We start from the raw sequence: 24,419 nt of genomic DNA, 5'->3' as shown, positions 1-24,419 counted from the left end.
CGGAAAAAAAAAAAAAAAAAAACCCTCATGACGGCATCATCCACCCAGTGAAAAATTGTGGGTTTTCCCGTCCGTATAATTTATGGCGAGGTTATTAGGATTTTATTGGCTTAAAGAACTGACCAGAAAAATCAAGCTGTGCCAAAATCCTGATTTATCTATTAAATGGCTAGATAAAACAAAGGTAGTGGCTAATGCATCTAAAGACTTCGTAAAAGGCAATTTTAAGGTGGTTAACTAAAAGATCTCGTGATGCGTTTATTCATTGAAACCGAGTAAGGGTCACATGTGGGCTTATGGTGGGGGTAACCCACCACCTCCTCACACTTTCGGTCATCTTAAGCTATGTTTCTGCAATTGAAAATTGCTGCCTGGTTGTGATGTGGCCATTTCCTCTTGATTTTCTTTTTGTTTCTCCTTCAATGTTTATATAATTAAATCAGTGTTGATTTTTTGTTTTTACTTTTTCAACTGGCCACGCGACTTGGTAAGCTTCAACTTCTTCGATGAATTATGAAATTTCCATCGTTAATCTTAAACCTCCCTGAATATCCTGATTTATTTACTTTATTTTCTCGGGTCTGTTTAGTATGTATATATTTTTTCGGTCATGGATGATGAATTCTTGTCTTTGAGATGTCGTAGCTTCTTGTATGCTGAAATTTACGAGTGTTATAGTTACCAAATTCGAAACAATCTTCTTTGCCGAACAGTTGATGGCAACATCGTCGACAATCTGCTCAGCTCAATTGAGAAATATTCCTCTCAGCCTCGGTGCCACTATTTGCCTCATCGCCAATATTTTATTCCCCGACGGACATTCCAATGCTTAAAATTTGGCGTTGCTTTTTAAAATATTCAACTTTAATTATATATTGGAGTGCAGATTTAGGTTGGTGGGAAAGCTACCTCTCGGCTTCATGGCAAAGCGAAGAGAAATCCTCGCCCATTCTACCTTGACTTTGTTGAGGGTTAAGACAGCTCAGATCCATGCTGACCATAAAAATCCCAGGTGCTTGAAATGCACAAACAGGTCTGATTTTTGCACGGGCCAAGATTATTATCAATAAATTGTTTTTTTAACCCACACATATATCATCTTAGGACAGATTAAGATAATCTATTAAATTATTATAAAGATATAAGACTCATTGCCATGCATTTTTCCATGCTTGCTTCAAACATATGAAGGAGTCTTCGTTGTACTGCTTTGAAAAACGCAGGCGTCATTGAGTTAGCCTGACCTAAGAAAGATGAGTCATTCACCTTGTCTTGTGCTCTTTCTTTCATGTCCGCCTCAACAAGCTTTTGTCTTTCTAACATACTTTTAGACCCTAATTTGTTTTCCCCCTTCTTGGCATCGTAGGGGATATTTTCATGTTAGAAACTAGAAAGCAAATCCCCACTCACCCACCGCATCCCTTTTCTTTTGGGCATATAAAATCTCTAGATAATCAGTCGGCTACAGGAAAACATAAAGAAAACAAACAGGGCCGATCCCGTTCTTGTCATCGTTCAATCATACACCAAACAAGTTCTCTGTGACCACAACAAGACCTGACAGACAGACAAATTGTTGTCGCCCCTTCGATACCATGTATACTTAGCCTCTTTTCTTGTCTTCTCCTCACTTCCCCCTGTTTTTTTATGGGGAGTCGGAATACCGAATAAGCAAGAACCTTTCTGATTTATGTCTTAGTGCGTATAGTTAACATCATCCCCTTTCAATTAGGACCACGTATCAGCATTTTATACCACGAACTGAAAAAGATAAAGGAATGGGATAGAATTTTCCTACGCTTTAACTCTTGTTTTTATGACTCGAAACAAGGAAATTGGTAAATCCACAGAGTGGGTTCGAAGTCCATGATGAAGGAAAGCGACTTGATTCTTATCAGAGATATCAGTTCCCTAGAGATTATCTTACGTGTTTGGATCTAATCTAAGTGGAACATGTGGGATATCATATCTACGAGGCCTATCTGTCACCTCTTTTGTGGTTGGTTTTGGAGTTGCCGAGCAAGTTTTAGCATCATGGAACCAAACCGAATTTCCTTCTTGCTTTCTGCAAAAAGTGGGCAGTCTTTTCGTTTCCAGGCAGATGCCTGTTTGTGTGAAAAAAATTTAATCGATAGGAGCAGTTGAGTTGTGCCACATTTTAAAACTTGTATAATGTTTTCCGATACCTGGTTATAGCAATTAAATTCAATTTAGACGAAACAAATAATTCAATTAGGGATAAAATTTCACCTCATCTTTTCACCTGTTTTGTGTGTGTGTGTGTTGTCTGTAAGAGAGAGAGAGAGAGAGAGATTGATAAAGAAGTTGGAGGTTTTCTTGTTTGAAAAAAAATAAAATTAATTATTTTTGTACCAGTTTGATTTTATGATTCTAATTTCTAGGTTTATTTTTTAAAAATCACCAGTTTGAGTCTTACAAACCTCAAGACCACTGGAGTCTTACATGGTCGTTAACTTTAGAGCTCATGAAATTAGTCAAAGTACGCGTAAACTGACCCGAACGTTCACGTTAATTAAAAAAAAATTTCTTTTTATCAATCATAAAAAGAGTGGACATTGTGAAAAAAAATTATCATAAAAAAAATTAATTGTAGACTAAAAAGTTTATATGTGTATTCAATAAAATAAATTGAGAATTATACATGTTATTATTAATAATAAATATGTTGATTGAACTAAAAATTGAGTTGAAAAGAAAAGATAAATACGTTGTTTCTTTAAGTTTTAAAATGGTTTTCATAAATAAAATCGAATTTTCCTTTCACAAATCGAACATTAACTTAATATCAAAATTTATTTTTAATACCACAAAAGCCTAATATAAGACCAACACAAATAAAATTCTAAATTCAATTTCAAGTCAACTTATTATAAAAGGATTAAAGCATGAATAAAAAAAGACAAATTATAAAAAAATAAATAAAAAGAAAACACTATAACTAAATATTATAATACACAGTAAATTATGTCATTTTTTTATATTTTTTTATCTAGCATCTCTTACATATTCATAATTCCAAACATTATTTTATAATTTATCAAGCATCAATTTTAAAAAACCAAACTGCAATGGTTAAACAAAAAGCAAAAGCAAAATAACCTAACAATAAACAAAATGATGCAAATAAAAAAAATCTAAAATGATCACTGTTCATATAAGAAATATTTCAATAACAAATTATTTTTTTTGAAATGATTACTATTCATATAAATAATGCTTGAATACCAGTCTTCCTAATATTTTTTATAATATATTTTAGATATTAATATATCAAAAAAAGAAAAACACAAAATATTTTTGTCCATCGAGAATCATTTCAAATCTCATCACTAGATGCAACCTCCTCCAGGACAATTATGGGTTTTGGTGAGACGCAAACCCCACCGGAGTCATTGCCATCATAGAATATCCTCCTCCTACCAAAAACTAAAAAAAAAAAAAAAAAAAAAAAAAAACAATTCGTCTCCCCCGGAGCCAATAGCAAATGTGACATTCTTATTGGTTCATATTTTGGACAGCTTTGCAAGGCATCGAAAGGACAACTACCGCCCCTCCGCCTTCAAAAAAAAAAAACAAATTTGGTCTCTAATTCCTACTCCATTCCATCCTGTACCCGCGCCTCCATGAAGTCAGTTACATGCCAATCAACCACAGCCATCCGATCATTACTTCTTCTCGAGATCTCAACACCTCCATTATTATTTCGCAAACAAACGCAACCACTTGCGCAAATGTCCCCGTCACGCCCAACTCCACCTTACAGCCTTTTTTCTTCCTTTTTACAATGCCAATCATGTCAAGTGTCAACTAAAGTAAACTTATCACGCTATTTTGCCACCCCCACTGGCTTATTAAAATCTCACGATATATTAAAAGAGCACAACATCACATGTCATTACATGTGGGCCCCGGAACTTTCCGAACCTCGCACTGAAAATTCCAAGTCCACATGTAAAATAAATTGACATAAAAGCCCTCACGTTTTCATCCCAATTTACATTCACATGACATTGCCATCATCAACTTTCCAGAAACAATCATGTCCAATCCAAGCTCTAACAAAAACAAAAACATCAAGCACAATAATAAGCATCATAATATTAATAATATTAATCTTTCATTTCTAAAAAAAAGTAAAAAAAAAAAATGAAAATCTATAGATTGATCCAACACGACGAAGAATTTGATCTTGATCTCGGTGTTTAAACTTCTTGATAATCTTGAAACCCATGATGATTCAACGATATCTCTTGGTAGAACGTACTCGGTCGGGATCTCTTCGGTTTGTATCGAGAGAATCGATCACCCTGAAATGTACGTCTTCTTTCATAATTCAAACTCTAACAATCTTGGCAGCTTTAACAACAGGATTCTCTCTCGCGATAGCTTCGCGACCTGCAGTTTTGTAATCGTAGCTACAATCATGTCGATCTGAGTACCGATGCTCCCAGCAAAACAGCTCCCCACACCGACACCGGAATCCAGTCAATCCCACCCTTCTTCGGCACCCTGAGCACCTGTTCACCTCTTTCTGCGCCACATGAGAAGCACAGGATCTTTCTTTTTCCGATGCTGTTTCAGGTGACTTTTGTGGATCTTTCACCAGCGAACGAGATATGCTGGATCTCGCCGACTTCTCGCCGGTGAATTTTAAGATCTCGTTGTTAGATACGCTGATGGCTGTTGCTGCAAACGTCATGCTAGTGGCTGTGGAAGAGGAAGAAGAATTAGACGTGCTGGTGCTAGCGTTGAAACATTTCTGACACATGTTGTTAGTTGCAGGATTACCCGTAACTCCACAATTATTGATACATGAAGTCAAGGTTTCTGGTACCTTGAACTCGGTCTCTTCTTTCTCTGCTCTTTGAGCCATTTCTTGATGATTTTTTTTGCTTTTCGAGAATTCGGAATCGAAGAATTCTTGAGTTGTTGTGAGGGTTTCTAGTTTTAGTTCTGAGAGAGAGAGAGCAGAGAAAGAAGAGAGAATGGTTGGGATTTGGTGCTACTGACGAGAGAGATGGGGGGGATTTGAAGGCATTGAAAGGTCGGTTATGGCGAGAAAGAATATGGGCCTCATAGAGACGCGTATCAAACATTTCTTTTTGGACTTTTTTTTTTTTTGAAGTCTCGTGACAGATATGCCCTTTTGAATTTTGTGGAATCACAACTCAAGAGATGTTAATACTTAATAGTCATTATCGAGAAAGTACATGATGTGGCTTTGCTTATTTTATGCAAATTAGTGTGGACCTGTAATTCAACTACTTGGATGCTGCTTCTTCTTCGTTAATTCTCTATGCAAATTGCTCATTCAAAAAGCTTTCTTTGCTGGCTGGCTAGACTCGTTTTTGTTAAATATTGCAGTAGATCAGCATGATATATCAGCATTTGTTGTTTTTGTTTGGATCTGTCTTTTAAAAAAATGATTAAAAAGAAAGTAATAATCCACTGTTTTCTAGACTTGTTCAAATGCTAAATTCAAATATATATGAATTTAGTGAATTGTCATACCCGTCATATTTGGGTTTAATCGAGCGCTGAATTCATGTTCTTTTTAACTCTAAATAATCTTAGACTCCATATTTCAAATATAAATAAATTACATTTTATCATGACAAATCAATAATATTTTATCTTGATAAGTCAGAGATATTTTATTGATGCTCTAATCCTTTTACTTTAATAAAGAGTTCTCAAAAACTATATAAAAAAAGAGAGATACCTTCAAAAGCAGGTTCAGTTTTTCTCCACTATGAAAGGCATATTTATTATTAGAGTTTTCTTTTAAATTATGACTATTTTTTCTCTTAAACGATACTCAATTAATCATCAAAGACCAAACACAAAAGAGATAACCTTTTACAGGTATCAAGTATGATCCACCAGCCATCTCGTCCAAGAATGATGGATCATATTGTCAAAATCAAGAGATTAACTAAATATCTCAAATAGCAGCTTGACTTACAAGCCCATGGGATAAATTTATATATCATCAATGACACTATCTGAGAAAAATGATCGAAAAGCCATTAATTACTCTTTTAAAAGTTGGGCTATTATCATCCCTAATTACCATTAAAGTTGGAGCCTCGATGTTTTGGAAAGCTTTCAGCGGGTACCAGCATAATGTTGGTTTAGACTGTGCAACTTCAAGAATTATTTCAAGTTGAGGACTTCATTCAAGTTTCCAAACCTGACAAGGTAGATTATCCTTGACTAGTCTTATTTTCACAATAATCCAAAGAATCATGTTGATCTGGGAGGAATCCCTTCGATGCTCACCTAGAAAACCTCTATTGAAAAAATGTCATTATCTCTTATCTTTAGGGCCGAGACTATAATCTCTATTAAAAAAATATTATTTTGGTTTATTATACCTCAAGGGAAGATAAAAATATATTATGGTCAATGACTAAGAATGTAAGTTTCTTGTGTATGAATTAAATTGTTCAAAGTAAGCTTTCCATGCTTTAAGTTCTTATGAAACAAGCCTCTCGACCTTCTAATGATAGGATGGACTCATTCTTTTTAGTGCGATAACATATTTACTTTGAAAAGAATGATTATCTCCTTAATGCTACAGAGCAATTTACCCTAGAAGGAATTGCCATGGTACTTCTAATACAATCACACATCTCGTTAAGAACGGGATAAATATTATCTCAACAATGAGGATGGATACATTCTTTCCAGGGATCAAGCCCTTCAACCTTCCAATGATGGGATGGACTTACTCTTTCTAGATAGGGATTGAAGGGGTTACATCAATATCGAGATAAATGATTTCTACATAGGGATTGAAGAGATTACACCAAAAAGAAAAAAAATACACATTGAAATGATGTTGATTCCTACTTCCAAATGACATCATAGTTTCCAAGGCTTTAATCATAATTATCAGGTGTTCATTTTTGTAATTCCAAACCCTAATTTTGTGTTCATATCAAAATATTTCCTAAAATTTATTTTTGATTTGGTAAATGAATTTAAAGGATGATTTTTTCTTTTTAAGTTTTCAATTTCTAATATCGAATGATGATATTCTCTAAAAGAATAAACTTTCATGCTTGATTACTTAGTGTTTTCCATCCCTTCATCCAAAATGAGATATATTTGATTTTGCATCAATATATAAAAATCTCTAGAAAAAGAAGGATGATGAGATGATATACAAAGGAGATGAAGGACATATTTCATTGTTTCAAATTGGTTTGATTTACTTATGGCAAAATAAAATAAAAACTAACAATAAAAGATCATATTGAGATGTTGGAATATCTTTTTTATAGGAGGATAAAGAGAAAAATCCTATTTTACAGAACACAAGTGGTATATAATTTTAGCAGGATACATCTTTACTCTACAAAACATGTTATTTGTACAAAAGTTATTAAATCTATTGTTTATTATTTGATTCCAAACTCGGATCATAAACTAAATGAGTTAAATCATATTAATCCAAGTTAATCAAAAAAATCTTATTTTGAGAAAAGAGATTTGATAAAAAAATAATAATAATCAGGTTATAGATTGTAAGTTATTTCGTTAAGTAAACTAGATCACTTCAATTCAAACCATTTAAAATATCTAGGAAATCACCTTCAATGATTATTTATCTCTGCGGTTCAACAGTGCTTTTCACAAGATTTGATTTTTTTCTTTCAAATTAATACTTTAGTGTTTTTTGATCGTTTTGATGTGTTGATGTCAAAAATAAATTTTATAAAATAAAAAATATACATAATATATTTTCAAACAAAAAATATTGTAAAAAGTAATTACTACTGCAATATCAAACACTATCTTAATCTACATCAATCATTTTATGAAAACAATGCCGGACAAAAATTATATATAATATGAAGTCTATGTGAACAATAAAACTACACCATCCTCTTCCAAAAAAGATAGATATAAAAAGAAGATGGAAGATAATATCTATACCATTATAAAGTTATAAGAATTTCCTCACTTTTGTTTTTCTCGTGTTTTTTTTATTATATTTATCTTTCTTCTGTACCAAGCAGGCGAAGTGGCATTCTCGATTATCAACTCCCTAGTGCTGCATTTTTCAGAGATTAAATAATGTTTGTAAGCTTGTAACAGGGTTTTGTCGTGTATAATGGCAAAGTGAACGAGCCATCGTGGAAAGTTTGATCAACTATCGTCGCTGCCTCGCTGTTCCCGAATTTTCTTGTTGGGTGGATTTTTATACGGAAAATATCAAGAAATCTTTACATTTCGAGCTCGAATATTGGATCATCATTATCGCCAGTGCTGACATGTGACTTTCATTTTATTTTCATACTAATTCTTTTGCTCCAATAATTTTCGGCCAGTTACAATTTCCCCATCCTCGATGATAGCTCGACAGACATGGTATTCTTGCCGATGCATTTGGTTTTAAGTACTTTGCTCTGAAAGAGTGTCGAAATAAAAGAAAAAGGAATCGGTGTCCATAAACAAAAGGTTTTTTTAAGGCTTTCAGACTGCATGATGATTCCATCTTAAGATGTTTGTGACTAATAATTATCCCTCGAAAATTCATGCATGCTGTTTAATTATGCTTCCTTAATCTGTGAAGGACTCCGGGGTTAGGCATGACGTCCATTCATCGATGCTTTTTCTTCCTTCCAATTTTTTTTTTTTATATCAAAGAAAGATGTGACAGGGAAGCACAATTACTCCATCTACAGGTACAGGCTGGTTGATAAACTTGAAGCAGCTCGAGAAAAGATAAAAATCTAGATAGCTTAACATCGAAGCGACCTTGCCCCTCGAGATCAAATGCTCTGATCATCAATCTATGCATATCTCAAATATTTTATTTTTCACCTTCCCCCCCCCCCCCGATCGGATTTCAACTCGACGTGGCCTGTAAGGACCGAGGATAATGAATTTTAGAAGCCAACGACAAACGGAGCTTGGAATTACTGAATAAGCAGCTGTAGCCCTTGTCTAATCTTTCCCACCATCATCAACCTTTTGGATTGGACTCTTGCTAGCGGTAACATACACCTGGTTGACACCATATCCTTTTCTCTTGCACCAAAAAAACCTGTTTATCCACGCGTTGCAAAAATCTTGACGGGTGGTAAAATTGGCATCGCATACGATGTGACGGACCCCCCTTGGATGTTGGTGGTGACAGGGAGGCTTTGAGCCGCCCAAACGGACTGACCGCCCCCACCTTGCCTTTTCCCTCGAGTCCCTGTCGAACTCTACGTGGCATACACGCGTAGTTCCCTGTTACATAATCGCCTGTAACACTCTCCGTACGCGTGTGATCTAGCTTCCGAATGTGCAAAACGTGAAATTAGCATGGGCTGATTATGGCTAGTAACAGTATAACGTTACTAAAAAAAATGCGATACACATGAGAGAACATGTGCCGAGTAAAAACTTAATCTAATTAATGAAGTTTCTTGTCTTGTTACGACTAATATGAAATTAAACTCCATCTACATTTATTTATTTATTTGGAAATATTATAATTTGCGTAAAATTAATGAGTATTATTTCACCTGACATCTATATATATATATATATATATATATATAAAAGGACTGGGAGACGGGTGAGGGTGGCCATCATCCCCACTCACACGCGACCAGGGCTCGATCGAGGTTTTAACAAAACCAGGGAAAAAATGCAAAAGATTAGTCATTAGTGTATACTAATAATAGTAATAATGTTGAATAAATTGTAGTTTTTTTCATCAATTATTAACGTGTTTCCTTGTTTTTGACATTTCGTAGTTCGGTAGAGACACCATCATTCCATGTACATGCACTCCGAACCTGTTTTAGAGTATCCGAGACGACATCTTTTTGTGCCAAAAGGGGGAAGAAAAGATAAGATCCTTCAATGATTGAGGATTTTAATCTTCAATTTACCTGAATGGAGGCTTAGGACACGTTTAAAATTATCTCCTTTGTCATGCCCTTTGATTTCAATCCTGCTTTGTGTTGTGTCGAGTTTTAAGTTGAAACTATCATTACCATAAAACAATGTTTTCATCATTAGATGATGAGTTTTTAAAATTTGATTCAAGTGGGAAAAATTGGATCCAAAATAAATTGCTTTGCTTCAAGTAAAACATCCTTTTCTAATGTTATGTTTTGAGAATAAAATAATTTATGAAGCTGCATTGTCCGCACAAGAGTTTTTAGCAAAATACAAATTAAGTCAAGTATATATAACATTTTTTCATGAAACTAAAAACATTTTCCCATGGATTTTTTATGATGTTTGGTAAGTAATGATATATAAAATATGATAATAATAAAATATTTTCAGTTTTTTATGGCATTAAAATAATAATAACTATAATTGTGATAATAATAATGACAGGAAAAAAAATTGAGTTGGAAGTGGAGGATGTGGTGATGATAAGATGATAATTATTATTATGGTTAAATAAATTATTGATAATATTGTTAGTGAATTATTTTTTAATGAAATATTATTTTAGAACTTAATAAATAAAAAATATTTATCAACTCGTAAAATTTATGAAATATTTTAAGTTGAAAATTTTTTATGAAATATTTTACAACATTACCTAAAAACCAATTTTTGTCCCAGCAAGCAAAACTTTTTTCTCACTCTCCTTGCAGCAAACAAACTTGTTACGTGACTGATCTGAGCATTTTTTTTTTTTTCAAACTATCCATACTTATTTTCATTCAATTAGAAATACCCTTTATTTTCCTGGATTTTGGAGTTTTTTTCATATATCTCATTAATTTACAGAACATAAAATGTATATTTTTGGGAAAAAATAAATTATTTATGAAAATGACACAAATTATTTAAATATTTTTTTTAATAAATAAAATTAACTATAATTTTATACATGAGTCATAATAAGAAAATAATTTAATTAATCCATGAAAATTAATAAAACAAAGAATTTTAAAAATTTAAGAGCATTATGAATGGGATACTGAATATTAATTGATGTTGGTTTATTGTTGTGCAAATGATCAAGCTGGAAGCTAATTTGAGGATCAAATTTTTTTTTTTTTTTTGAAATATGTACATGGCATGAAATTTTAGATTTTGATCGAGAGATATTTAGAAATGTGATAATTATTATTTTTTAAAATATTTTTTATTTTAAAATATATTAAAATAATTTATTTTTATTTTTTTAAAAATTATTTTTTAGTTAGTGTATCAAAAAAAATTTATATATATATATATATTAAAAAAATTAATTATAAAATGCCTTTGGGAATTCCAAACGGCGCCGAGCGTGTTTGGAAGTGTTGTTGTGGTTGTTTTTCAAAGTGTTTTTTATTCAGAAAAGTATGCCAATAATATTATTTTATTTTTTAAAAAATTATTTTTGAGAGCAGCACATCAAAATGATTTAAAAATATTAAAAATATATTAATTCTGAATAAAAAAAATCAAATTTTATAAAAAAAAGCTTTTCAAATGCAATCCCAAACGGGAATCAGCTTACGCGGCTAATCAACTCTTAAAAGGCTTGGAAGTTTATCTGTGGGTCAACTACTTGAACAGGTCAACTGATGTGACTGGCTGTGAGAAGTCAAACAAGAAGAAGTTTGAACGGTTCGGATTCATATTCGTTTATCAATTGAACACACGTGGCGGGTTCGTGTTGAAGGATTGAAAGTGAGACAATATGGTTGGCTACACGTGAATGTGGCACCAGGCTGGTTTCCTTTCTTAAAAAGAGCAGAACTAGCAGGAAGGTCGATGTGAAATCGTCATCTGGTCGGCCTTCGGATAAAATCGATCCAAGTCGCTTTAGAGAGACCTTAAATTAGTTCATAAATTATAACCCAAATTTTGATAGAGATTCAAAGATTTTTTTTTGTTTGAGATTCCTATAAATTTAACAGTGTTTATTTATTTTTAAACAATAATTTTTTAATAAAAAGATACATACAATTTAAATAATATTAACAGCTAAATCACCTCTAATCTCTCTATTAATACTAGTAAAATTAATCAATTTCAAGGAATATAACTCAACTATTTATTTATTTTGTTTGAGATTCCTATAATTTTAACAATGTTTATTTATTTTGAAAAAATAATTTTTTAATAAAAAAGTACATACAATTTAAATAATATCAACAACTCAATCACTTCTAATCTCTCTATCAATACTAATAAGATTGGTCAACTTTAAGGAGTATAGCTCAATTGTTTATTTTTTTTTTAAGATAGTCATTAACTTTAAAACTTGTAAAATTAATCGAGATATACACAAATTGATCTGATCATCCACGTTAATAATCATAAAAAAAAAAACCTAAAAATAAAATCCTATCAGCCATAAAACATCTGATCTTCGTGTACCCTTTAAAATAAGTAAGGCTTCTCTAATTTTATTTTTTTAAAAGTAAAGATTTTTTTTTTAAAATTAATATTTTTGTAGTGTTTTATTTATTAATATCAAAAATAATTTTTTAAAATAAAAAATATTATTTTAATATATTTCTAAATAAAATAATATTTTTAAAAAATAAAAAATAACTACAACATCAATTCTAAAAAATATTATTTAAAAATATATTAAAATAATAATTTTTTATTTAAAAAATATTTTTAACATCAAGCTTGTGATCTAAAAGCATTACAAAATTATTAATTTAAATTAAAAAAATTAAAATATTTTTAAAATACAAAACCAAACCAGATTTAGCAAGATTGGCCTCCAAGAATAAGCAAATCAGCCATGCACATCTCATCTTCGAGTACCCTCTAAAACGAGTAGGACCTCTTCTTATTTTGAGCCCAAACATAGCATCCCATGAGAGAGGCTCCATGAATCTGTCCATAAAACTGAGTTGGGTGCGTCAGAAAAGTCTAAATCTATATGTTTGGGGATGGAAGGTTCATTGGTCTCGACTGTGTTGGTGGATTTGTGCTGGGGAGGATAATTGCCTTCGGATGTATGCTCATTTTCCTTTTATGTAATTGAAAGTAAAGGCAATTCTGATGCAAGAACAAGTGAATTCCATTGAAGTAGACTAGTCCTGAATTTATAATCAAAGAAGCACACGGAAAAAACTAAGCAAAAGTAACATAATTTTTTGTTTGTAAAAAAGATTACTATTTGTAACAAGAAGAAATTGAAACAAAAATAACCTCACGACAGTTGATTGTTTGGACTCTTAGGGCTCTAACCCTTTTGATATTTGCTAATCAGATTTCTTGTCAGTATACACATCTACTTTCCAGGTACCCCAAATTTCTTCAATATGGTAGATTTAAAAAGTGGAGGGGAGGGGACGAGAAGCAAGTTGCTTGGGAATTTCATCTGCTACGTGCCTTCATCATGGTTTTGTGCGCTGTGTGAACAAGAACAACACATGCACGGTGGTTGTTTCATGCCTATCTAAACCAGGAATCATGTTTCCATCACTAATTAAAACATGTCTGACTCTAGGTTCTATTGCAAGACCTTACCTCGAAAAACTAGAGTGAGAATATAGGAGACCAAAATCTTTGAAAAAACTGAAGGGCATTCAGAAAGTTTTCCCTGTTTTCTTTCGTTATGAAGTGAATCCAAACATTTTCAGCATCATCCGTTCGATGAACATAACCAGAATCACCAAAACCTCGACTTGCTATGTGATCGACTGTTACTGCAACTTATCAAACCTTATCCTCTAAGCTTTTTACATGAAAAAAAACTAGAACAATTTAGAATCTCAAGCTATAACGGGTGCTATCTAATCTGAATGAGGTTAAATCAAGTGACCTGGAATCAAATCCGAGATGAATGGGATCAAGAAAGGTCTGACAGCTTACGATATCCAAAGTCCAATAAGTTCCTAATAATAATAATAATCTTAAGCAATCGAGAAGCATCAACAACTGCAGGTCAAAAATGATTGTCTAATTAAAGCAATCCAAAACCACCAAGGAAATCTAACTAATGCATGAACTCTGATAGGACCACACTAACCCAAAAAAAAAGGTGATGGGTTGATTAGAGGTTAAAACTTACATCATCCAACACAACAGCTCAAATTCAACAAAATTTATGTAAAATCAAGAAATAAAGCCACATCAATAAAATTTGTTTTTCACTGAATTCAACTGCAACTTTCGAAAACCCAGATACTTAATTACTAGTTTCAGGAGTGTAGAAGTGAAGAAACCTTGACCTTGGCACAGGGAAGATAATTTCTTAAAAGCCGTCACCTCTGGTGACTCCATTTCCAAAAAAAGTTACTCAAAGTTGAGTACTCGTAAACCCCTGCTACAACAAGCTATAAAACAGTGTTAAACTCTGTTAATTAAGCTCACTTAAAATATCAAACACGAACAAAATTCAGACAGTGCACGCAGAACACAAACAGATAAATGTTTCACTACATAAAAAATATACGAGATCAGAATAGAGAGAGACCATAAAACAAACAGGAAATCGTGGTTGGTTAGAAGAGGGGACTAAAACAGGAAGATTGAGGTGGCGTTTATATCGCATAAAAATGGTGGCGGAGTAAATGATCGCAATGCGCCAGCTTCTATCGACTATCGAGAAGCTATGCGTGGCACAATGTCATTTGATCAGAGTAGAAGTCTAGAGTTTAAGTTTTGATTGATTGATGGAAATTCACGGTAGCTGTAATAATCGTGTCATTGGATAATAAGCAGAAGTGAGAGCTTGCGATGTACTTGGTTTTAGTTTCCATTTTTAGACAGCTATTTGTTGTTCTCTTGTTCGTGAATGAGTCAGGGAGAATGGGAGATGCGAGACAGGTGGGCGCGTGTTGCATATCTTTGCTAGGTTTTTTCCTTCCACCTCCTCCAGAAATCTTGGCTGCCCGCGTACTGTGTTCTGTGTAAGGTAAGGTAATACAGAAGAGTTTCCGATTTTATATGCACATGGAAATTAATAGCAACAGGTGATTCTCTGGCCTTGTTAGGATCGTGTTAGACGTGTCTATAACGAGGCCAAACGGTGAGCAGACTGATTAGCTAATCATACCTTTTCTTTTGGGTTTTCGTCTGCATCATTTCTCCTCTCCTTTGCTAGGATGTTTGTCCACTGTAATTGAAGACATCTATGGAATTAGGACTTCTTGGCCCTCTTCCGATCTTAAAGGAATGCGCGCGCGTGTATCTTCCTCATCACCTGCACCAACTCTTTAAAGGCATCTAAGAGCATTATATGAGGAAGTGTGAGATATTACCCCAAAAGAAGTTCATTACAGAGGATATATGATTACAAATTACGACAGGCGAGCCACATGAATATACATTCTTCGGGCACAGGGAGTTTTTAAATCGAGAGGGGTGTTTGTGGAAATTGTTTTTAAAATTTTTTTATTTGTAAATATATTAAAATAATATATATATATATATATATATATATATATATTAAAAATGATATCAATGCATCAAAATAATATAAAAATATAGAATTTTAATTTAAAATAAAAAAATTAAATTTTAATAAAAAATTAAATTCAACCACGATATCTAATCATATATTAATTAATCACTGTAACCATATATGACACAAGTCATATGCAAAGCAAATATTTTGCCCGCCATAAAAGATAACATATCATTTTTATAGTATTTTTTTACCTGAAAAATAATAAAAAAAATAATGATTGATAAATTAAGATTTTTCTGTTAGACTCATACACCAAAGCTCAGGTACTGGGCGAGCCAAGCACCTTTCGTTGAGCTCGGGTGTAACCCAAGCCCGAGCCTAAATACCAAGCATAACCAGTACTTGAACCAAATGCTAGGCACCTTTTGCATCTCTTTATAGGCTTGGGCACACCACCTGAGCATAACTCTTAAAAGATGTGTTTTAGTGTATTTTTTAAATTCAATAACATGTATGGATTTTATTTTCATTAATAATTATCAATGCTTGTGTAAAGATATTTTGTTCCCATAAATATTTTCATAGTAAAATTACTTTTTAACTCTTTCATCTAAGAAAAAAAAAGGTTCATGGCTGTAAATATATCTTAAACTAACTAATAAAATGTAAGCTCTTTTTATTATTATTACATTAAAAAGATACAAATTTAACACAAGAACAACTAGAATCCTAGAATTTAAAACTCTTTAAGTATATTTATCTCTTTTTTTCTCTATTAAAATTCTAACTTTACAATTAAAAAATCCTCAAACAGCCTAAATATATATTTTTTAATAAATATCTAAAGACATTAAATAAATGAACTATTTACAAATATAATTAACTAATCTATAATTCAATCACTAAAAAATCTTATCCTATAAATACTTCTAAAAAATCTATAATTCACCCTAAAAAAAATCTTAAAGTGTATTCATCGGTGACCTTTGCTTTCTTTTCCTCTTCTTCTTTCTGTGAAATAACTCCTTATTTTTTTCATCTACCTTGTTTGTGAAGTACACCCCGATCGATTTACAATTTCAATAACAAAGGATCGAGACATCGAGTTGTTGTAGTGTTTTTTTTTTTTTTTTTTTTTTTTTTTTTTTTTTTTTTTTTTTGTCTCCATCTTCACCTTGGGCCAGGGTTGGATGGGGAGTTGACACATTAGTGATTTTTTTTTTTAAATCTAATTTCTAAAAAAAATACTAGCTCCGATACTCTTTATATATTTATATGTGGATGAAAACATTAAATAAATACAAAATATGTTTTCTAAATCCTCCAAAACCCATGGGATTTTAAGCTTTGCAAAATGCTAAATCTAAGTATCTTAGATATAGCTGACTTAAATAACTTGAATTTAATATATTTACTAAATTTATGTGATCTTGAATATCATTGTTATATTCAAGTGTCTTGAATTTTGTTATGTTTTTTATATTTATGCTACCTTGAATATAATAAAATACTAGGTTTAACTACTGTGATAAATATATATTTTTATTGTAACTAATAAGTGAAAAGATAAATACATTCTTAATCAACAACTTTATTTTTATTTTTTTAACATGGAGTGTAAATAAATAATTTTACTGTTTATTTTTTTTTAGAAGATAAATATGCCAGCCAATATTAATGGGTAAGTTGAAAAGATTCAATTGCCCCTATACCAAGACTTCCTTTTCTTTTCTTTTTTTAACTGAAAGGCAAAACCATAATTTCGCTACAAGTATCCAGTGCAACGTTTAAAAACACCCATGCCGAAATTAACCTAAAACAATTTTTTCATGCTTCTCATCTAGCGCGCGTCTGTATTTTTTACGTTATATATACAATAAACGCAGTTCTGGCAATTTCAAAATTTATCTCTCTTAAAAATTCCCACACCACGGCCATAACTCTGGAAATTATAAAATCCTCTTGGGGTTTTTTTATTTCCATGAAACCCCATAATTCTCCCCCACTTTCCCGAGAAAATCTTAACCCATCCGCATTTACTTATGACACCATCTCTATTAATGTCGAAGAATTTTTATTGCCGCTTAAACCCTCAAACTCAGGGTGTGTTTTCAGAAACGTAGACTTTCAATCATTGTTTTTTGCGGGCGATTTTATAGCTGGAAAATTTAATCAGGGTTTCTGATTGTTTGAGAGTGATGGGAAGCGTGGATAAAAAAATTAGGGTTAATTTCAGTGGAGATGGAGCCGCTTTGTTGAGAGATAGAGTTAGCGAGAAGCTTAAAGAGTTTATGGGCGATTACACTGACGATGTTCTTGTGGTACGCATTTATATATGAGTATATGAATAATAAATTTCGTTGTTTTGTATACTTTGAAATTTTGAATTTGGCGTTGCAGTGAATCTATTCTTTAGGGTTTAATTTGACTGGCTAGTTTTGGAGTCTAGATATCGTGTTATTTTTTGTTTCCTTCTATGAAATGACAGGGTTCATTTTATCCCGACTAGTTTGGGATTGAGTTTAGCTAAGTTGAAGTGAGTTTATGCTGTTATGAACTGATTCAGGAGAGGTATTTGTGGAATTTCATTCTGTGATTTTTCATGTAGTGGAAAATGCTGTTGCTGTGCTAACATTAAGAAAGGTGAAAATGACATAAATTTAGAATCTGTTAGAGCTGTTACTTGTTAATGTCACTGGTTATGTGGACATGCACGGTGAGATAATTGGTGATAGCGCGTAGGTGAGAAGATAAATGGTGAAACTGTAATTGCTACATGTTTGCTTCTGAACTAGAGAATGTTCAAAATTGTGTGAGGGAAATGTGCCAAACGTTTTTGTAAATTGAACTCATTTTCAGCGTGCATAGTTTGTTGAATGCTGTCCAACCCTCTGGGTGTTTTTAGGGATTTTGCATTTTGGAATTTTATCCGAGGCTATTATGATTCTGGATGTCTCGTTGATGATTGATATTTTATTGCTGCAAGGAACTCTGTGGGTGGATTGAATATATATTTTATTTGCAATGACATATTTTATTTCCTCATGTGGGCTGAGGTTAATGAATTTGAATACCTTGCAATAAAGCAGGGTTACCTCCAGGAAATTGGTTATGTGTAGATTGTGGGAACTTTTAAGGTTTTGCTCCAAGGTAAGATTCAAATGAATGACTGTGCACATGATAGTGCATTGTCTCATGGGGGTTGAACATGCTACATGATTATTGGAATTCTGTACTAAGAGAAGTTAGCAAAGGCAATACGTTATTTATGAATATGAAAAAAAGGTAAGGAGTATCAAAACCTTGCAGGATTTAGAATTTATACTTGAGATTATTTTTAGCTGCTTGGCCTTATTCACATGGAACTGTTCAGTTATTTGAGTGGACTTTATCAAGTGAGCCGGCATTTAGCTGAATGAAGTGTTGATAAATTGGTTTTGTTGTGTCATGTTGCTCTCATTGGTGCTCAGGTACACGTAGGAATTTAATTCAGACTGGACATGGAGTTCTGAGTTGGTTCTTTTTTTCTATGTATAAAAAAAATTACAAGGATCCTTTTGCTTTCATTTATTTTTTTGGGGGATTTGACTACGGGACTAATTTTCTGAATTTGGTACAGTTTTGGGTATTAGGTCAGGATCATGTACAGTTTGAGCTGGACTCTGGCCTGAAGTGGGAAGCCATTGCACTTGTGTATTTTAGAGATGTTGATGTATGTTACAGGGCATGCTTTGAGAGATTCTGTGACATAGGTTGAGAAGAGAAAAACAGTAAAAAACAGCATTTACAGCTGAACAATGGTTAAGATATGAATAAAATTGAAGATGTAACAAGATAATGAGGTTTAGGGCTCACCAAGAATCCTCTAAAATCTGAACAGATTGATAAATATACTAGCAGCCTATTTACACCAGTTAAAGCCCTTGATCTTTGCAGGAAAAGGATACACTAGTCTTATTATCAATGCAACAAAACCTAACCTAAGGAAATATTTTAAAAGTCACATGGTAATACTCTTATTAATAAATTAATAATAATTTCAGAAAATAAAACTAATTTTAAGACTGCACCTGTGCTACTTTGTCTATAAATTTGAGTAGCTTGGAACTACCTTTATCTTTTTTCCTATGTTGTTTATAAAGGTTTAATCCTAAAAGTTCTTCCCAATGTCAGTTCTATACATCACATATTTGTTTCCAGAGTGATGTTCTTTTGTTATTGATACCGCATTTAGTATTTTTTAGTCCTGTTAGTTATTAGTTGGGTCTTAAAAAGCACATTCATAATACATTTCTATTATTACAATATTCCATGGTTCAGCAGAGGTTTTGACAATTTTCTCCTCCATGCTTAAAATATAAATGTTTTGGCAGGAATATGTAATTGTCTTGCTGAGAAATGGCAGGGATAAGGAAGAAGCAAGAAATGAATTGAATGTTTTTTTGGGGGATGACAGTGAGTCTTTTGTATCCTGGTAATTTGATTCTCATTCCATTTATTGATGCCTTTGATATTGTAGAAAATATCTTATTATTAACTCTGTTTTAAGTCATTCCCGTTTGTATAAAGAGATCACTTGTTTTTTAACAGGCTGTGGGATCACTTGGCTACAAATCTGGATTTGTATGTACAGCCTCAGGAGACTGGCACAGATGAAGTGGCCAGAACAAATCCCACACTGGTAGAACAGACTGGGTGGGATGAATCTCATCATATGGATTCCGAACCCCAAAAAGTGAAGCCTGATAATTCATATAGAGGCCGGCATAAAAGAGAATGGAAAGGTGTAGTGAGAGATGTTAACCACCGGCCTCCTCTTCGAAGCTCCGTGGTTGTTAATATTCATCAGGAGGAAAAAACTCATTGCGAAGTCAGTCGTGCAAGAAGATCTACATCTCCCCAACCTCCACAGCAGAAGAAAAGGAGTCAGCATGATGAGCGACAACATGTGAAGGTTTGGATTTCTAGTTTTTCTTTCATATTTGACTGAGTAGTATGGCCTAAAAGTTAATTACTTTTATTTTATCTAAATGGGCATTAATGAGTGCTCTTAAAATCAAGAATGGAAATTAGGAGATTTATGATATAATCTAAAGCTTGCAAAATCATAATAAAACTCTACACAAATTCATGTTTTGTTGGAAATTAGGAGATTTATGTTTCTGATTTGCTTACAAACTTGAGGCCATAATTTTCTACCATCACTCAGCCTATAAAACAGCTTCTATTGCACATTATGCTAAACAGGGTTTCCACATTAAGAAAAAAAAAACTTCAATTGTTAAATTGCACTTACACACAATAGATTAAATAATTCCCTGTGGTTCAGACCTGGAGAACTATGTTTCTTCTTAACTAAAATTCGGAGCATGTATGATGTGTGATTGCTGGTGGTAGGGTTAGCAATATACATACCGACTCATCTGATTTTGAATACTAGATTCCATCATGCTGTGAATCTTAATATAATTTCAATACTCAAGCTCTCTTTCTCTTCTTCTTCTTCTTCTTTTTTAATGAAAATAAGTGCTTTGTCAAATTTTGCATCTACTAACAAGCTTTTTAGCAGAGGGACACAGTTTCTCAAGCAACCAGTCGTGCTCCTCGTCGACTACTTCAGTTTGCAGTGAGAGATGCTGTCAGAACTTTGAGACCATCTGGCATGGTAAAAGAACCCTCACTGAAGCGTCTTCGCTCAGTAGTGTCTACATCTACTGAAGACACATCATTGGTTGATCATCCTAGGAGGCTACAGTCAATTGCAAGAGTTCCAAACCCCATGGCTACTGTAGTAAAAGCTGTGCAAGAAGCTGCTGAAGATGTAGTACAAGTTAAATCTTCAAGAAGTGTGTTTGACCGGCTTGGTCGTGATATGGATGCATCATTGACCACTGAACAAGTCACTGAATTTAGAGATGCTGCTGTTGAAGATGGCGAATATGAAGAACTTAATGAAATTCAGGAGCAAAACCACTCAAACTATCCTCCAAGAAGCAAGTACTGTGGACATGCAGGGGCTATGAATATGATGGAGCATGAAGCTGGATTGACTTCTGATTTGATGTATGATAATGAAGGTTATGATGATGCCAATGTTGTGGATCATAGGGTTATGGATGTTTCTCAAACTGGCATGTCTTACGGAAGCAAGGTTGAGGATGCACTCATGTCAAAATACAATGTAGCTAAGGATCAGTCAGCTGCAAACACTTCTCTTAAAATAGTAAACATTTCTGTGAATGTGAATACATGGAGGCCACCTCATTATCAAGAACCCAGGGATGCTGCAATTGATAATCAGAAATCGGTTCAGAATAATGAAGGAAATGCTGGGAGATTTGGTGCTAAGCTAATGGAGGTTAGCAAGCCTGTCTCGGTTGGTAATGGAAATGTAAGATAGTCTTGTTTGCCAGGGTTTCTTTATTCTTCTTGCCTTTTCTCTTATGAAATCACTTGCCATTCCTCCTTTGCATTGACTGACGACACTTTTTTTGTGGCGTGATGATGACCAGGCAAAACCTGCTGATGATATTCAGGAAGAACCTCAGAAGCCTCCATCATCTGCATCCGGTCAGTTCTATAGAATCTTCTAAGTGCCATTGAATCTGTTGTTCTAATATGAAATGAAATTTATGTTAGTTTTGTTGCGACTTATGGAGTTACCCATTTGGGTGTTTTTCATGGTTGACATCATCTCAAACTCATCTATGGCAAGACAGTTGCCATTCTGATATGTGTCCTGCTTGTTTCATATGGCCATTTTTCTGTAATATTTAAATGAGGTTGTTTTGGATGATTCTTCAGGTCCATATACTGCAGGTTGCCCCTTGGAAGATGCTGATTCTCGGACCATTTTCATTAGCAATGTAAGTGCTGATGCGCATCAAGCTGTAGCTTTGAAGGATCATTCATCACTGTATCCTGGTAATATTTTCACCGCTCTATTCACAGGTTCATTTTGCTGCAACTAAGGACAGTCTGTCTTGGCATTTTAACAAGTTCGGTGAAGTACTTAAAGTGGTTATAGTAACTGATGCAGCAACAGCACAACCAACAGGGTGAGCTGTTTTACACTAGTCAGCGCTGTTTCCTTAGCAATTCTTTGAATTGTTTTTTGTTGGGGCTAAGTCAACATGACTATGCAGGTCAGCTTATGTGGAATTTATGCGCAAAGAGGCAGCGGACAATGCATTGTCTCTTGATGGCACCTCATTTATGTCACGTATTCTGAAGGTGATGAACATAGAGACCATCTTAATTTGCTACAAGCAGTGGTCTTTTCTGTTCCGTTGTCTTTATTTTTTTGTTGCATGCATGTCTGTCATCTGAGGAGTATGTTCTGTGCATTTTCCTTTTTTTCGAACTTTGTTTATTGGTTTGATAGATAGATGAAGTTGCCAAATTTTGAAAAAGTTAAATCAATGGCTGCATCAGCTGGAAGATTTTTTTGTTATGATGTCAATATTTACGATGAAAAAATGAACCACGCTCGTGTGCTTTTGCTCCTCATCAACTTTGACTTGGTGGTTGTTTTGCAAGTTTTCTTGCAGCCACTATGTGTGCTCTTCTCGTGCTTGTGGGGGCTTGCAAGTGCCTGTGTGCATGCATGCATTCATAAATGAAAAGTATCGCAAAAGTACATGGAATGACTCCATGATGGAAAGTTGTTGAGATTTGTTCGGTTATATATATTTTTAAAAGGCCTAAGTTCTTTTACAAGCATATATTGAGCGATCAAGTTTGAGTGCTTCTGATATCTTAAGAGCTTAAGATGATTTTAATAGGTCTGTTCTGGTAAAATGATAATTGTGCAATGTGGTGTTGTTTCACAGAAGTTACGTGGTCCAAGCTGGTAGAGTCACACATGCCTGCTTGTAGATGAAGCGTTAAAACTGCTGTTTTCAATTCTCATTGATAATAAGGAAGCATCTTATTTTCTATGGAGCAATCAGAACTTAAAGCATGCTTTCATTTTAGCTTGAAAAGATGGTAGCTAGGATTTAGATTTGATGAGCAATTTGTTGGAACCGAAGCACATTTTATTACTTTCTTAGGAGTCGTCTCCAAGATTTGGGTAGGCATCTTAACAATATTTTTGTCGTGCAGGTCATGAAGAAAAGCTCTTCCAACCAAGAAGCTAATCCTATTACAACATGGCCCCGCATTGCCCATGGATCTCCGTATACTGCTGGTAGGTTTTCTAGAGCAGCTTTTCCAAGAGGCACTCCTGCTGCATTTAGGCCTCGGCTCCATGTGAAACCTGGTGCGAGAAGTTTGCAGTGGAAGCGAGATGCTCAAGCTACTCCAGCTGGGAGTAGTGCTGCAGTCTCTGGCAGCAGTGTTGTCTCCCCTTCTGCCCGCAGTCTCACCTATGTCCGCACAGAACCAAAACCAGATCGGTATTCAGGTACTGCTGGAGTTTGACAGCTCATGTTTTCTTTTCCCTGAACATCCAGATTTTGATCGTAACAGGTTGCATAAAAATGCCTGAATCATAACTCTGGCAGATTTTTTGGTTCTAGGAAAGAGATGAATCCACAGATCCTCATCCTCAGATAAAGATTTCTCTGTACATGGAGGACATATGCTAAAATTAGCGAATATTTGAGGTATAGTGAACAGGGAGGGTTTCTTTTAGCAAATATTTTGGGGTTGTTTTCTTTGAGGGGCTGGAGTTTGCTGGATCTGAATCGGAAAAACACCTGGGACTCTCGCAAAGCTGTCCCACCCTTGAGTTATATACACCATTAGATTGAATTTTGTGAAGAGGAAGGATACAGTTGATACGTTTGTCTTGAGGGATTTTATTTTGTTCAGTTTTTTTTCATTGAAAAAAGAGATAAGAGAATGAAAGAGAAAACAAATAAAAAAAGAAAAAGAGTTAACTAAGTTGCTGTTATTAGAGCATGTGCTCACCTTCTCTTTAGTATGTCCAAAAACAGAAAAAAAAACATCAGGGGTTCTCGTTGCTTTGCTTTCATGTGATACTTGAAGATCTCCTAGGTTGGTTGAACATGTTTCCAACTTTTACACAGTAAGGCGATAAGTTGTCTTTAGTTTT

The 24,419-nt window shown here is 33.8% G+C and overlaps 2 protein-coding genes across 4 annotated transcripts; one reads left to right on the top strand and one right to left on the bottom strand.

The window, feature by feature from the left end:
* Positions 1–4,094: 4,094 nt before the first annotated feature.
* LOC118027673 (zinc finger A20 and AN1 domain-containing stress-associated protein 5) lies at positions 4,095–5,074 on the bottom strand. Its single transcript, XM_035031095.2, has one exon. The coding sequence runs from the start codon at positions 4,892–4,894 to the stop codon at positions 4,355–4,357; it is 540 nt and encodes a 179-aa protein (XP_034886986.1). The 5' UTR covers positions 4,895–5,074; the 3' UTR covers positions 4,095–4,354.
* Positions 5,075–17,311: 12,237 nt separating this feature from the next.
* On the top strand, positions 17,312–24,419 carry LOC118027675 (uncharacterized). 3 transcript variants are annotated; one of them, XM_035031097.2, is made up of 10 exons: positions 17,312–17,679; positions 19,732–19,832; positions 19,949–20,312; positions 20,928–21,749; positions 21,871–21,928; positions 22,163–22,224; positions 22,310–22,416; positions 22,504–22,591; positions 23,465–23,765; positions 23,866–24,419. In XM_035031097.2, exons 1-10 carry the CDS (start codon positions 17,557–17,559, stop codon positions 23,889–23,891), a joined length of 2,052 nt encoding a protein of 683 aa, XP_034886988.1. In that variant the 5' UTR covers positions 17,312–17,556; the 3' UTR covers positions 23,892–24,419. The 3 variants fall into 3 exon arrangements, with proteins under 3 accessions (XP_034886988.1, XP_034886990.1, XP_034886987.1); XM_035031099.2 differs by having other exon boundaries at positions 20,925–21,749; positions 23,881–24,419; XM_035031096.2 differs by having other exon boundaries at positions 20,925–21,749.

This window comes from Populus alba, chromosome 9 (assembly GCF_005239225.2).
Source record: "Populus alba chromosome 9, ASM523922v2, whole genome shotgun sequence".
Lineage (NCBI taxonomy): Eukaryota > Viridiplantae > Streptophyta > Magnoliopsida > Malpighiales > Salicaceae > Populus > Populus alba.
The sequence above is the reverse complement of the archived record's forward strand: the minus strand, read 5'-3'. Positions and strand labels throughout refer to the sequence as shown.

What these genes read in the sequence shown, in the direction of transcription:
- LOC118027675 (XM_035031096.2), top strand. Translation starts at nt 17,557, where the DNA reads ATGGGAAGCGTGGATAAAAAAATTAGGGTTAATTTCAGTGGAGATGGA. An exon ending in TTATGTCACGTATTCTGAAG is followed by an intron (nt 22,592 to 23,464) that starts GTGATGAACATA and finishes TTTGTCGTGCAG; the next exon opens with GTCATGAAGAAAAGCTCTTC. An exon ending in AAAACCAGATCGGTATTCAG is followed by an intron (nt 23,766 to 23,865) that starts GTACTGCTGGAG and finishes TAACTCTGGCAG; the next exon opens with ATTTTTTGGTTCTAGGAAAG.
- LOC118027673 (XM_035031095.2), bottom strand. Translation starts at nt 4,894, where the DNA reads ATGGCTCAAAGAGCAGAGAAAGAAGAGACCGAGTTCAAGGTACCAGAA.